Here is a 15,912-nt window from a genome sequence, read left to right on the forward strand (position 1 = left end):
CAATTATTTCCAGAATTTTGTTTTATTATCCTTAAAACAAAATATTGGTTAGGCGATAGCATCATAGCTCCAGCAATCTAGGTTCAGTCCCGATCTCCTGTATCGAGTTTGCACATTGACCCTCTGACCACATGTGTTTAAGTGCTCCGGTTTCTTCCCACATGCTAAAGATGTGCTGGTTTGTTAATTAGTTTCTGTATTTTACTCCTAATGTAGATAGTAGAAGAATTAAAGGGGAGTTAATGGACACACAAGATTGAATGGGTAACAGGGTAATAAGTAGGATAATGGGATTGCTCTGAGATCCAGCATAAACTCAGTGGACCAAAGAGTCTTTCTTCCCCTTCTCCACCCCCCCTCCCCCCGCCACATTTTCTTATGGCATTTAATGTCTTCTGATGGAAGATATCCTGCTGTCCTTAACTTGCCTGAGAGTTAACCACCTTAACACCAGGGTGGTTAACTCTCAACTTTCTCAGCAAATATGTTACAGTCACTATTTCTTCATGGTAACAAATACCAGCACTGCCCAGAATAACTTTTAAAAAAAATTACAAACTGATTAAATCTTAATCAACCTTCTGTACTTTTTTCCCTCCTCTGGATCAAACATTTGTTCTCTAAAATTACAATGGATATCACAAAGTGAAATCTAAACAGGACAAGAATCTTGCCTTCTCTTTTCAATTTATATGATCAAATCAGTTATTTAATCAAATCAGTTATTTAAATGTCTTTTGGATGAAATATTAAACATCGGATGTTATCAAACAGCTTAGTGGTCAAGTACTTCATTGGGTGCAAAAGAGCTGTGGGATCTTTATGAAATGATCCAAGTTTGTTTAGTTCAAAATCCTTGCTTTCACCAAATTACAGAACAGGGTTTGTCTGACAATTAGAGCAAGAAATATTGGACAAAATATAATCACACTGAAACAAAAAATTCTTATTGGATTAAACAGGATAGATACATCCTGACTGATGTTTGAGAACAGCATTGACTCAAGACAGAGGAAAAGAAATTTATCCAGAGGGTAGTGAATTTTTTTTAAAATTCTATACCCAAGAGGCTGATGGAACATCAGTCATCGAATAAAACAACACCGATCATAAATTGGTTTATTGTCACATGTACTGAGGTGCAGTGAAAAACTTGTCTTGCATGCTGTTCATACAGATTAATTCATTACACAGCACATTGAGGTAGTACAAGGTAAAACAGTAACAGAATGCAGAATAGTGTTACAGCTACAGAGAAAGTGCAGTAAAGGTAGACAAATTGCAAGGTCATGATGAGATAGATTGCAAGGTCAAGGGTCCATCTTGTCATACTAGGGAACAATTCAATAGTCTTATGACAGTGGGATAGCAGTCCTTGAGCCTGGAGGTATGCTCTTCTAAGCTTTTGTCTTCTGCCTGATAGGAGAGGGGAAAAAAGTGTCCAGGGTCTTTGATTATGCTGGCTGCTTTACCTAGGCAGCAAGAAGTGTAGACAGTCTATGGAGAAGAGATTGGTTTCTGTGATGTGCTGAGCTGCGTCCACAACTCTGCAGTTTCTTGCAGTCACGGGCAGAGCAGTTGCCATACCAAGCATGATGCATCCAGATAGGATGCTTTCTATGGTGCAGAGAAAAATTGGTGAGGCTCAAAGGGGACATGTCTAATTTCTTCATCCTCCTGAAGAAGTAGAGGTGGTGAGCTTTCTTGGACATGGTATCTACGTGGTTGGACCAGGACAGGCTATTGGTGATGTTCACTCCTAGGAATTTGAAGCTCTCAACCCTCGACCTCACTGTTGATGTAGACAGGAGCATGTGCACCACCCCACTTCCTGAAATCAATGACCAGCTCTGTTTTGCTGATATTGAGGGAAAGGTTGTCATGACACCACGTCACTAGGCTCTATTTCCTTCGTGTACTCTGACTCATTGTTATTTGAGATTTGGCCCACTATGGCAGTATCAACTGCAAACCTGTAGATAAAGTTAGAGCAGAATCTAGCCACGCAGTCGTGAGTGTATAGAAAGTAGAGTAGGGGGCTGAGGATGCTGCCTTGTGGGGCACCAGTGTTGAGAATAATCATGGCGGAGGTGTTGCTACTTATCCTCACTGATTGTGGTCTGTTGGTCAGGAAGTCAAGGGTCGAGTTGCTAAGGGAGGTGTTGAGTCCCAGGTCTGAGTTTGCTTGGAATTATAGTATTGAAGACAGAGCTGTAATCGATAGTCTAGCATAGGTGTCTTTACCATCCAGATACTCCGGAAAAGAGTCTAGGGCCAGGGAGATGACATCCACCATAGACCTGTTTTGGCAGTGGGTTGGCACATTTTTGTAGACTGAGGGAATCAAGGGACAAGCAAAATGGCTGAATTAGAAGACCTGCCACAATATTACTGAATGGTAGAGCTGGCATAAAGGGCAGAACAGTCCACCTGCTCTTCCTTTTGCATCCAGCTGTTCTACTGGAAAATAGTGTTGTGACAAGTTTTAAAATTCATTCAAAATGTGTGTCATAGGAAAGTATCTATTGTCCTTCCCTGGTTACTTTGGGAAAAAAAGGGAAATCTACACTTTTGATGCAACCAAGCAAATTGTGTAGCCAGTTTAGGGGGCCAAGTTATAATATTTGCTGGGTCTGATTACATTGGAGCAACTAAGCTACCAAGCTTGTTCTGATTTTGATATCATGCCAAACCTATATTTCCAGTACATCCAGCTTCAGTTCAACATCCTTTCAAACCTTAATTTGTTAACACCATGAGTTATAATTAAGCTCGCACTTTTTTTTTGGGGGGGGGGGGGGGCAGTGTTCCACATCTCTACCACCTTTTACATGAACTATTTCCCAATTTCTCTCCTAAACATTCTAATCTAAAATGTTCCATTTATCCTAATCCACAACTCCTGCATACGCACACAATTTCTTTATCAATGCCTTTCTACAACTTAGCCTCAGTTCATACAGTATCTCCTGTTCGGTAACTTCCTGGTGAATTATGCTGAGCTTCAATGTGATCTTGCCAGGACCAATAAATCCTAAAGGTATCATACCTTGGACTCTACTCAAAATGCCAAATCAGTCTAGTCTGATTTTATATAATTGCAGCCAAAATCAAGACAAATGCCAAATAATATGAACATTTGTTACCTTCTGAAGGGCAGCAATAGGATATCACGAGACATTGTCTGACTATACTGAAAGGCTGTCAGCATTAAAAAGGCTGTATCATTGACACTGAGAAATCTAGGCTTAGAATACTACATTCAAGTCTATAACAGAAAAGCTGTCCAATTGTACCTGCAGAAGCTCATCCAAGTTATGTGGGGAGTGAAATAAAAGCATTTAAAAAAAGCCTCATAGCTCAAGGAAAGAGTTTGAGGACAGATGTGCCAACAGAACCAAGATTGACATGAGAAACTTGAAACAGGAAGTACTGGAAGTGCTCATGTCAGGCAGCAATGGATAGACAAAGTTAACATTTTTGTGTGTTGGAGCTGAACTGTTAACTCAGTTTCTTTCCACAGATTGTAGTGCTTCCAGCATCTTTATTTCCCATTTCTAGTATGTGCAGGTTTTTAAATATTCCCTAACTGAAAACTTTAATGTAGCAACACAAGTCTAATTATGAACCACTGCAACATGCCACTGTCTTGCACATTACTGAAGTAATTGGGAAATGAACAAATACATTTCAGCATATGCTAAGCAATGAATGGCAAATTCTTGACCAGACAATCCTACAGCAAAATGAAGAATGAGGTTAGAATACAGCATAGATTCACCAGGATACCATGAGGAAATACTAAAGCTTCAAAAAAAAAAGGAAACAATTTACAGGGGAGTTACTAATAAGTTGCATTCTTTTGGTATGTTAAGACTGAATGTAAAATTAACTGTCAGTAAACCCATTTTGCTCAACCTTCCAATGCTTCAGCTTGACATTGGAATCAGTATGTTCAAACTTAGATTTGGTAAAGTATTTTCAAATTTTCTTTTCAAAATGTTTACCTTGCAGAACTCTATAGGTAAGATGGCTCCAATTCATAAAGACAGCATGAGCAATGCTATCTGTCTGAAATTTGCAGCAAATCATTATTCCTTATGTACATATGTTATCCTTAAGGAATCATGTTTATAAATCTATTAAGGCCAACACCACACAATTAAATAGATCCGTTGCATTCATGTCTTGAGAACTGATTCAGGAATGAAATTTTGTTACTATTCTTCCAAGCTAGCACCCCTGAAAATGGATGTTTTGCTCAGGCAAAATAGGCTAGTATTACTGATATTCACGTGAAACTAGAGCATTAATGAATAACTACAATGCTAAAGGCATTGTGCTAGTATTATAGGTGACAAAATATCATTAGAACAAAGACAAATTATTTTCCTGACCAGATATTTCTATACTCTAACCCAGACAGAAATGTCAGTTCCCCATCCCCAAACACCCAAGAGTAATTTGGATCATCAGGTTTAGAAAAAAGTTTATTTATACAAGGACTTCAGTCTATGCATTCACCTATTTTAAACAGGAAGCACCAAATTGGCAACATGCTTAAACTCTTGAAGTGATTAAACATGGTTGTTGAGATATCCTAAATGCAAAGTGGGCCACAGGCAAAAAGATATTTACATCAGTTACCCAACCTGGGAGCAAGAAATCCTTTTCCAATTGCAGGGGCATCTGCTGCAATTAATACTGAACAACTACAAGCTTCTGCAATTTCAGGAACAGAAATATTTGAAACAAAGCAATAAAGAATCAATATGTCATTGAGCAAGAGTAGACTTTCTGAAACCTTTTACTATTTCAGGATATTCCAAACAATTTTAAAACTAAATGTAATGGTGACCACCCTTGTGCTAGCCAAAAGAAATGCTGAGATCACTTAGTTGAGAAATTCTGCTGACACCTACTTTTAGATTAATGCTGTCTTAAACAGATTTCAGTTGACCAATGTTCACCTTGGTGCAGATCCAAATGGCAAAATCCAAATCTACTGAATAGCCAACCGATAGCTATAAATGCAAGCCCTATGTTCTTCCTGCAGTAATCTAGACATTTCTACCAGGGTTTATGGTATTGTTAGGAAGTGTCCCCTTTCTGATGAGCTGGTTGGGTGGACAAATACTTCTAAGAGAACCTTCAAAAATACTGTTCTCATCTTATTAGTTCTGTCAAATTTGAGCAATCCATTGTTTGTTTTTGTTTGGCGGGGGGGGGGGGGGGTGGACATCTTTGCTATGTAATTTTGCTTTTTAATTCACTTAAGGACTGTGATTTCAGAAGTCATTTAGATGTCTCAAGTGCCAGAAGCAATATTCTGGAAAAGGTGCTGTACAAATACAACTCATTTCTAACTGTCTACCACTTTGGTAAACAATACTATGAAGTTGCAACGTACGATGCAAAGTGTCAGTTATGAAAAAAACCCCATGGAAAACACATTATGCAGCCACTTCCAGTAAAAAATGTAAATACAAAAATCACGCTGAAAAAGAGCAAATACCCTGCCTCGTTCCAAAATGTTTCAAACCATTCAAGAATCATGATCCATGTCAACTTCAGTGCTCAGTGACTCGAGTTAAAAAAAATTTCAGCTTTGCAACAGTTTTTAAAAATGAACACCCATTTACTTTATGCTGAACAAAATGAAGGATTTAGAAAATGGTACGTGTACAGAGACATGCCAAGACCCCAAAACTACACAATTTCTTATACCTCTAGTCAGTCATACATTAGTCATCTTAAAAATTGTAATTTATTCAATATCAAAAATCAGGAACTATTCACAATTCCCTTGAATTTAATTACAGATCTCCAACAAATCTAAAACAGACCAAGTTGCTGGTATATTATAAAAAATACACACATGTAAAAATTAGACTATGCCATACGCCTCAAGACTGCTCTACCATTCAAGATAATGGCAACTCAAGTCCACTTCCCCATCCACCAACCCATCATCTAAAAAGAGGAATATCAGCCCTGAATATACTCAACTGAGCACGTATAGCCCTGGTTAGGATTCTGAAGATTTATAACTCTGAAGAGTTTGACAACAGAACAAATTGACGATAACTTGATCTATTGTGGAGTGACTAAACTAGGTGATTGTTACATCATTTATAACCATTTCATGTGATGTTCAGTTAGCATTATGCACCAGACACTATAGCAAATTTAGAAGTTTGCCACTGTGCCAAAAATGGAAAATTCACAGCATGCTAACACAGCACAAACCACAAGTTACATAATTTCACTGCTTTAATTATATTCTAGTTTATGCAGCTTTGTACAGGAGGAAACAATCTAATCCTTTTATAGCTTAACACAAAATAAGCTCATCCATCCCACACAATTTTAAGTCAATTGACGGGTGTTGGAGAAGTTTTGATATTTTGCACTGAGGACATTTATGTTCCTTTTCACATGACCAGATGTATTTAAAATTCAAGCAACCGCAACACTGTGCAGCTTAACCCCTTGTAAGATGAAACCAAAATCCTTAAAATTGTGGGAAGCTGTGCATTTTATGCATTGTCAATCATTTGTGCAACCCATGCTTCATTTCAGCTTGTGGGAAACAAGATATAGGCATGCTTCTGATGCCTTCATTAGCATCATCCTGCCAAGCATCCTCTATCAGATACAAGATCAATTGGATCAAATAGTTCTCCTTGGTCTTTTTCTGCACTGTGCATTTTTGTTTCCTCAGACACATTCTGCTTTCCATGGCCTCTCCAGTTTCAGAACAGCTTCTAATTTTGCTTTAATATTCCATAATACAATGCCAAAATCTCTCTCCAGAATTTCCCACCCCCAGAAAAGGAAAATAAGTTGGGGGGGGGGGGAGAAAGGGTAGGTTAACATCTCACTTCATATTTTATCACATTTTTAAAACCTTCTGGAACACATCCCTTGCAACACTTGTATACCACTGGGAGCTTAACATCTGCTCAGTGGCATGAGGATGAATAGAAAATCTTTGAACTTGGTCTGCAGCAGTCACAGCCAATGCCAAAACCAGTATGAAGGCAAGTTTGAAAATAAGGGACAACTAATGTTACTTTTAATGGCTGTTAAAGACTGAAGAGAATATTGGAATTATATTAGCAAAAGATGCAAAACATATCAGGCTAAATGGAGACTGCAGAGATGCTGTACTCAGGAGCAAAAACAAAAACTACTGGAGGAACTTAGCAGGCCGAGCAGCATCTGTGGATGTAAAGCAATCGTTGACATTTCAGGTTGAGTCCTGATGCAAGGTTTAGACTCAAAACATTGACAATTTCTTTCCTTCCACAGTTGCTGCTCAACTTGCTGAGTTCCTCCAGCAGTGTGTTTTCTTTTAAATACATCAAGCTAAATAGTCTTTTGTGCTCAACACTTGTGGTTCTCTGAATCCCCCAAGTATTAGTGACAATTCAAATTTAGTTATCAGCTGAACTACAATCAGGCTTGGAAAAAGACTAGAAAGGTTGACTGATCTCTTGATATTACAAATGTCAATAGATGGGGACATTTTACTCTATGCAGTATTTATATTTAATTGAAATAGTTTTTGCAAGTTAATTGTAATTAACTTCTCCAGTAAGGGTTTTAAATAATGAACTGCAGAGCCATGCTTGTGTGAAGCATGGAACAAAAACTGAAAGCAAATGTAGTAAGTGCTTCAGCCTTTGAAGAATTACAAGGTAAAATTGATACAAAACTTCAGGGAGATATTAGGTTTAAATATGACATACATTAAAGGGTAGAGCTAAATCTGTCAACAAGCAGCAGGTTAAAGACTAGAAAATAATGAATTAGAGCTAGAAATTGTGCTAGAACAAGGCATAACCAAGACATGAGTAAAATAAGATAACCTGGTTTTAGACTGATAAATGAATACACTGAAGTTTAGAGAAGTCTACTGCCATACACTTAATCAAAAGACTAAATTTATGGCCTTATGATGTCTCAAAATGGCCTTAATTGCTGTGAGCAATGCTTAATTTGATTGAGATCAAGTCCCATGAAGTAGAACTGAAAAGTTTCTTTCCATTGGTTATTTTCCTACAAATTAGAACTTGCAGTTCCAGTCAATGCCATAATTTAAGAACCATGACCTGGGAATGGGTATACTGTTCATAATTTCAAAATTAACATGACTAAATACAAATGAAATATTGATTATAACATCTCAGGAAGATCTAGATGGATTAAAATTGGCAAAGATGGCAAATTAAATTTAAAAACAAAGTGACATTCTTTGGGAAGAACAAGAGTCTGCAAGTAAATGGTACAATTTTACACGAGGTGCAGCAAAGGAGACTACGTGCGTGCACACAAACTTTAAGATTGCATGAAGTGGAGAAGGCAAATCATTGCCTTTATTATTTATAACCAGGCAGCACAATCATGCAGCAGATAGTGTTGGTGCCTCATAGATCCAGCAACCCAGGTTCAATCCTGACCTGTGATATGCTGTGAAGTTACATGTCCTTCTGAGATCATCTGGGTTTCCCCTTAGACCAATTTCCTTCCACGTCCACAGACATGTTGGTCGTATGTTAATTGGTTGCTGCAAACTACCTTTAGTGCGGTTGTAGGTAGGTGAAACAGGGTAGAATGGATGGGTATGGGAGAGAAGAGATTGCAGGGAAGTGATCCAAAAGCCAATATAGTCTCAATAGACTGAAGGGCCTCCAATGTCATGGGACAAAATAAAATGAGTGCACAATAAGTAAAAGAATGATTACTGCTTATGCCTCAGCTGCAACAATTTGTCCAATTCTGGGTACCATACTTTTAGGAAAGGTATCAAGGCCTTAAGGGTAGAAAGGAGATTCACTAGAATTACACTATGGATGCAGGACCTTTGTTATGAAGAGATACTAGAAAATGAAACCATTCTCTGCAAAGCAAGAGGTTAAGGAACATTTACTGGAGGTTCAAAACAAAAAACCAGAAGTGATTTTAAGAGCAATTTACAGGTAACTGCAATAGAAAGGTTTAATAACCAACTGCAGGATAATTGGCTAGAGTTAGAAGGGGGTGTTATTTGGAACATACAATCAGAAAAGGTGGTGGAAGCAATTTAATGGCCTGAATTTTAATAAGTGTTTGCCACCATTATTTAAGAAACTGCCACCTTCAAGATTCATTTCCGCACAGCTTTAAAGTAGAAGTCTTCAAGCTGTCATCAATAATTGAGCATGCTTGAAGAATGCACTGCACAGACTTCTGTACCACAGTCAAATGGAAATGCAAGTTAACAGGAATTTGAAAATAAACTGCAGTCAAAAATACTCTATTTTGTTGCACGAGTTATAAAATGGCACACCAAATCAATTAACATTGGATTAATACATTTATCTTTGCACAGCAAAAGCTATATATTAAATTCTAAATTTCTTGCTTTGTAGCCTTTGCAATAGTTTATCTTACTGATGAAAATTGCATTCTACATGCAAATAAACCAAGCCCAATTACAAATCAAACACAAACTTCTGACTTCAGAGATTATTTTCCATGAGTTGTATCAAAAGATTCAGATGAATCTACATCTAAAATACCTGGTGTTTCACCACTTAAACGTTCACAATGGAGGTTCTACACATTTAGTGTCTACAACATTTTAAGCAAAAACATACAATTTTAAAGAGCCAAGATACCTGTTATTTTGTCCCGTACTAGTTTGCAGGATTCTATTTCACCAATGCTGCCAAACAGGCTTTTAAGCTCCTCTTGCGTCATGTTTTGAGGCAAGTAGTTGACTATTAAGTTGGTTTTGCTGTCCTCTGGCATGGTGTTACTGTCAACAGGTGATGAGCAGTTGTTTGTACCAGTGTTGGTGTTTGAAGGACCATTTGTTGTATTATTACAAGTTGGACCATTGGACAGTTGTGTTTCCATGGCAGCAATTACCTGCTAAAAATAGATAAGTCAACATTATCTTTATGAACTCATTTAAAATATCCAATTCAAAGCCCAAAGGCTTTTCTGAAATGGCAATGCAGCATTTACTTCAGAAATACCCAAAATACAAGCCTGCCCCAGGCTGTGACCAACAGGTTATCACCATATTGCTTTGGCATTTTCTCATGCTGAAATCCTAAGACTCTGCTTCGTTTTGATACATTTGAAAATTTGACCACCATATAAGACAATTGACAAATTCAGTCCAAAATTTAAATTCTGAATTTCCTTACAATGTGTTTAGAGATTGGTTAGAAGTAGGAATGAAGGAAGCGTATTGTGATTGGCAGAATGTGATGGTGTGTACGACTGAATGACACTTTGTAATTCCCATCTTTCTTGTATGGGAATTTGAATGCAAAACAACAGATTAATTCAACAGGTGAAAATAATAATGAGCTCATCCAGTCTGGAGTTGCCACAAGCAGAAGTTTTCAGATGGGAAGCTCAAACTGGTAAGACCATAAAACTTAGGGCAGTTATACTTCAGTTTTATAGCTCATTCATTAGTTCAAGGCATCACTCAGGAAGGTGACAGTAATTACAATGCAAGGTCAACATAATGCCACCAATGGGCAAAATTAAGTCATTGTATTAATATAAAGACACCAAAAAAATTACATTGACATTTAATGAGATAAGGATTCTAAAGAAATTCTCTTGGTCCCCACCTTCCGAAACTATGAATGGAGGGACTGAAAATCAAAACGGAGATAATAGGATTTTGTTGAGGGTATGGATCAATGCCAATTAAGTTGAGGTACAGATCAGCCAACATTTAACAATTGGCTAAAGTGACAGAATTAGTTTGACTGAGCCCTGGTGTCTTCGTATTTAAGAAATATAATCGTGACTATCTGGACCCATTTTAGGCAAGGCATACAATATCTTCAAAACTGTGTGATCCAAGCAGCAATAACCTGGATACAAATCCAGAACCTCAAACTATTCCAAATAACTAATTTTAAATCCATAAATAAATGGTAAAAGCAAAATGACAAATCTCAAGTTACAAAATATAAACCAAAAGCAGCAAAATAGCAAGTTCTGTAATTTAAAAATCTTTGAGTGAGATTTAATTGTGATCAAATAAGAACTCATTTTAGCCTATCACACCTCACACGAGAATTCAATTTATCTTTGTAACATGAAACAGGCATTTTTTTTTGTAAATAAAGTTACCAAATCCAGGTTATGTGAACAGCCACAACCTTCATCTTTTTAGTCTTACTAAAGAAGAATTTTATACATTTCCTAAATTTGGATAGATATCAGTTTGATATTCTGTACACACCAGCAATTCACTCATGCTGCAAATACATTCCACAGGATTGCTGAATCCATGCATGAATGGTTATCATCCCCACAGCTAAATCTATGCCATCTGGTGGTGAAACATTGCTACATGCTGTTTCACAAGAAAATACTGACGACATCTTCTGATGCCAAATCCTTTTATAGATGAACTTATAACCAACTGGTATTCCATAGTTTGCAGCAAGTTGTTTATGTTAAAACAAAATTTCCACTTGACTATATGTCACAGAAATGAAGCCAAAAGCTTTCCATGCAAGATCTGTTTAAATGTTAACAGGTCACAAATTATTGAAATATCACCTTCACAAGTACGGTTGAATCTTAAGATTACCATCTTCAGCCAAAAGCTTCAACCGTCAGTTCTACTGCAACTATGTGACTCATTAAAGCAACAGAATTCTACACTAGCCAGTAAGGAAAAACAGACAAGGGCAGCACTTTCACCAATCTGGCACCAGAATCGCACCCTACCACCTCTCCTCCTGGCTCATCAAAAGGAGGACCTTTCAAAAATTGAACTCTGCTATTATAATTCTTGCACATCACAATACAAACTGAATACCAAGCTGTGGCAATTTTCAAAACAACTATTCCAACTGAGTTCACATTTGACAAATTCACAGTATATACAATAGGGAATTTAGGCTCCCGCACCACCTTGGAGGAATGGGGTGTTGGGGATGACATTCAATGATTCAAGATTTCCAACAGTTTTTCTGCCCATTTCATCCAAAGCCATATGGCATGAAAAAGGTTCTCATTTTCAGTTAACAAGTTGTTTGTGGGGGAAATTCTACACTGTCACTGGCGGCAGCAGCAATTGGTTTGCAATTAGAGTTGTATAAACAACAATCAACCTTGGCAAGGACATTCCCCTTTGTTGAACACAAGTTGCTAAATTCACAAATACTAAGTGTGCCACCTTTAGCCATCCTCTACCCTAAAGAGGAATGCCTTTAAAAGAGCGCAGGAGCCATTTAGAAATAAGCTTGTGCATTTCAAGTAATATGCATCTGATGCCCTATGCCTTCCATTCAATATTCCACAAGGTATAGGTAAAACTATTAGAAATTTTGAAGCTTAAGACAAAAATCAAAGCTGGGTTGGTAAAAACAAGTGCTCAACACTTCCAAAAACAGGGGCCAGTAATTATGACATTTATTACAGTAATTCAGATTTTGCTTCACATGTACTGAAATAAAAAGATCAGAATTCCACTGAACAGCCATGTTAACCTATGCATGCTGCAGAAGCACCTTCTACCCAAAAGAATTTTCTGGATTTTTTTGAGAAAAAAAATCACTTACAAAATTTGCATTTGAATCACTACAACACTGAACCATAAAACAATACCCACAGTTCTGAATGTGGGGTGAGCAGCAAATGATCTCAATTGGGTTTTAGTGAGAACTTCACTTAAACGCCATTTGCAATTAGCAACTCAAGCTAGGAAATTAACAGCAGTTAAACACGTGCACCGCTACTACAGCACAAATCATAATACGACAAATCCACTTCAATATTATACAGGTTCTAATCAGACCATACCAAAATAGTTACATTGGCTTCACTTTATATACATATATAGCTATTTTGTAATTAAAGTCTATGGCTGTTCTAAAATGAACCATAAATGTTTCTGAACCAATTATATTTTTGCAAGACCAAAAAGGACCTTTGACAACCATGTGTATTATACTTTTTGGTATGGCCTCAATAATAAAATATCTTAGTCACTACTGAATTTAAAGAAAAGTCCCACAGACCCCAGTCCAAGGCTCTGCAGCCCACGAACCACTTCTAAGCAGAGTAGCCACATCACACAGTCTGACTGCCATGTTAGTTTGGAGTTGCCGTCTGCAATATGGACACAAAAGAGTACCGTATGTTAGATTAACAAGATAATGCAACAATCAGTTTACAATGCCTTATGTATATTCAGAGCATGTCCATGCAGTTTGGGCTCAAGAAATTGAGGCAATTCCAATCTAATCCTCACAATTTATCCCATGCATAATAGATTGTAATGAATCAACTATAGGCAAAAGATATTGATAAAATTGCAGACAGGTTCTGCAATTTTTAAAATCAATACATTAGAGCTAGTACAAATGAAAAACAATTGTGATTCAAACTACAACAGATCAATTTGGTGATGCAGAAATGGGCTTTTAGGAGTTTTGATTTCAGAAACCTACAAGATGTTAGCTCCTAAAATTATAGTTAAGCTTTTCTGGTCCTTTCTTCAATTTCTACAAATGTTTTCAGCATTTATCACATACAGGACTACATGAACATTCCAGTGAATATTCAAGGTTCAATCCAGCATCTTAAATGATCAGTCACCCAAGGAGGAAAGCATATTAGTTACCACCAATAAAAGTTACTTTTGTACCAGACTAACAAACAGTAAACGTTCCACATTTGAGCAAAGTGGATTAAACACAAGGATCACAAACCAATAAAAGCAGCAAATCAGTCTGTTGTGTAGTAATCTATGCTTTTGAATCATCACAGTGGAACAGTTAGCATAATAATTAAAACTTCAGTTTCACTTTAGAACATTAGATTTAACCAAATGACATCCTGGTTTAAGTGCAATTCTCAGTATTAACTATTGTTCTTTTCATTAATAATTAAATCATTCACCATAAAAAGGGTGCAGTACGAGGCAGCTCAAGCTTCAGGGCAAGGATGGACAAATACAACTTTGCCAGTATGTTCTACGTTTGAACAAACTCAACAACAGGAATTTAAAAAGACACCAGCTGAAATCAGAGGCTCTGTATTGATTGATACACCATGAATGTTTACTGTACTACAAAAGATAGCAAGCCAAACTAGTTTAATCACTTCAGGCTTTTCATACACTCCTAGGAAAATAGAGATGACATTGAGAATCTTAGCACAAGGATTTTCACCATGTCATAGTCCAAAGTGACTTTGGCCAAGGCAGTGAGCAGACCTTTCAGACTCAAGTCAGAAACAATTGACAGACAACTTCACAGGACAGGTTGATACAGATTGATCTAGCAGCATAGCCTAACTGGTTGGAGCAAAGACAGACATCAGGCACACAGAGCCACGAGTACAACAGCCATGATTACAAGTAGAGACAAGAAACTCAGCAACACCATGTTTGAACTGAATCAGCAACCTAGTTGTATAGGCTATACAGAAATCCTGAAATCAATACTATTCGGAAGTACCTCACAAACCCACAGTAGTGGAACAAGGGTATTTATTATGCAATTTGTTTTTAAATGTCTAGATTGAATCTCTTAACAGTCTCAAATCCCTTGATCTTGGGGTCATGTCAGCACAAAGTTTCCATTTATGAGCATTATTTCACAGTTTTACTTATGAAAGCAACTTATGTAATTGGTATTGAAACAAAGGACAGAGGACCTCCAAACCCAAGAGTAACACCAACTCATTTAAAACATTGATTAAAAAATGTATGGGTCACATTTCACATTCAAATCAGCTTCAGCTCCAGTTGAAAGTGTTTCAGGTTGGATACATTCTTGTACAGCACCAAAGAGCTCCATGTAATGGGAGGCAATGGAGCCTCACAGACATTGGAAGCAGTTCACCTTTACCCTGCAAAATACCAGCAGCATCTTAGGCACAATTATCTTCAGCTGTTTCAGTTATGCAAAGGATATTGCTGCAAGAGTTAGAAGTGGGAATCATCGTGGATTTGTTACATTCAATTCTATTCACAACTCAAGTATGCCTGCATGCAAGAAGACCTGATCACCATTCAGCCATAATAAGCAGCAAATAAGTTTTCTGCCACACAGGTGTTAGGTAATGACCACTTCCAGCAAGAGATTCCAAAAACCTCAAGACAATCACCACCACAAAATCCCTTCATCCACACCAAGTGCCATTATTAACTGAAAACAAAATAGTTGAGCCACTGACCAGTCAACGAGAGTAGATCAGAGGCTGGGAATATTGTAGTAAACTACTGGTCTCCTGACTACCCAGAGCCTTTCCAACATCTTCAAGTCAGGAGTATGCTGGAATACTTCCCACTTGCCGTAGTATGCAACACTCAAGTAGCAACTTGCTTGCCTGGCACCCAATCCACCACCTTAAACTTGATCAATCCCTGGAGTGCCAACACACTGTGGCTGCATTGTGCTTATTTGCAGAAATTTGTCAAGACTTCAACAATACTGTACTTCCAAAACACAATCTCTACACCTAGAAGGAAAAAGGGACCTCCACCATTTAAGGAGTTCCCCAACTTCACCAGCTTGTGATTTAAGGAACTATATAGTTTCTGGATCAGAAATCCTGGAACCTTCCAACAGCAGAGGAGAACCACGACCAGTGAGCTGCTACTTTGAAAGGCTATTATGGATGGGTAATAGCTGCTACTCCAGATGGTGACAGCCATATCTTATGCAGAAGTAAAAAACTTCTGGAGGATGGAACTTGGGAAATTAATCTGTAGAATTTTTTTTATTATATACACATTTCAAAATTTATAATGCTTCACACAGAAGTAAACATTCCTTTTGAATGAATCAAGTGAGGTCATTGCTGGAAAATAAACTGGATTGACAGTATTATGAATTACTGTTACAAAAAAGTTCATAGATACATTACTAT

The 15,912-nt window shown here is 37.4% G+C and overlaps 1 protein-coding gene across 4 annotated transcripts in view; it reads right to left on the reverse strand.

The window, feature by feature from the left end:
- Positions 1-15,912, reverse strand: part of elavl2 (ELAV like neuron-specific RNA binding protein 2) — a 69,149-nt gene that overhangs the window by 39,277 nt on the left and 13,960 nt on the right. The window contains exons 2-3 of one of the 4 annotated variants that reach the window (XM_052020206.1): positions 13,053-13,143; positions 9,666-9,918 (exon numbers count right to left, since the gene is read on the reverse strand). In XM_052020206.1, the coding sequence (XP_051876166.1) occupies positions 9,666-9,918; positions 13,053-13,124 (325 nt within the window). In that variant the 5' untranslated portion in view covers positions 13,125-13,143. Of the gene's footprint in view, positions 1-9,665; positions 9,922-13,052; positions 13,144-15,912 lie in introns of all 4 variants that reach the window. The other 3 variants (XM_052020205.1, XM_052020209.1, XM_052020208.1) reach the window with 3 other exon arrangements.

Source organism: Pristis pectinata, chromosome 7 (genome assembly GCF_009764475.1).
Source record: "Pristis pectinata isolate sPriPec2 chromosome 7, sPriPec2.1.pri, whole genome shotgun sequence".
NCBI lineage: Eukaryota > Metazoa > Chordata > Chondrichthyes > Rhinopristiformes > Pristidae > Pristis > Pristis pectinata.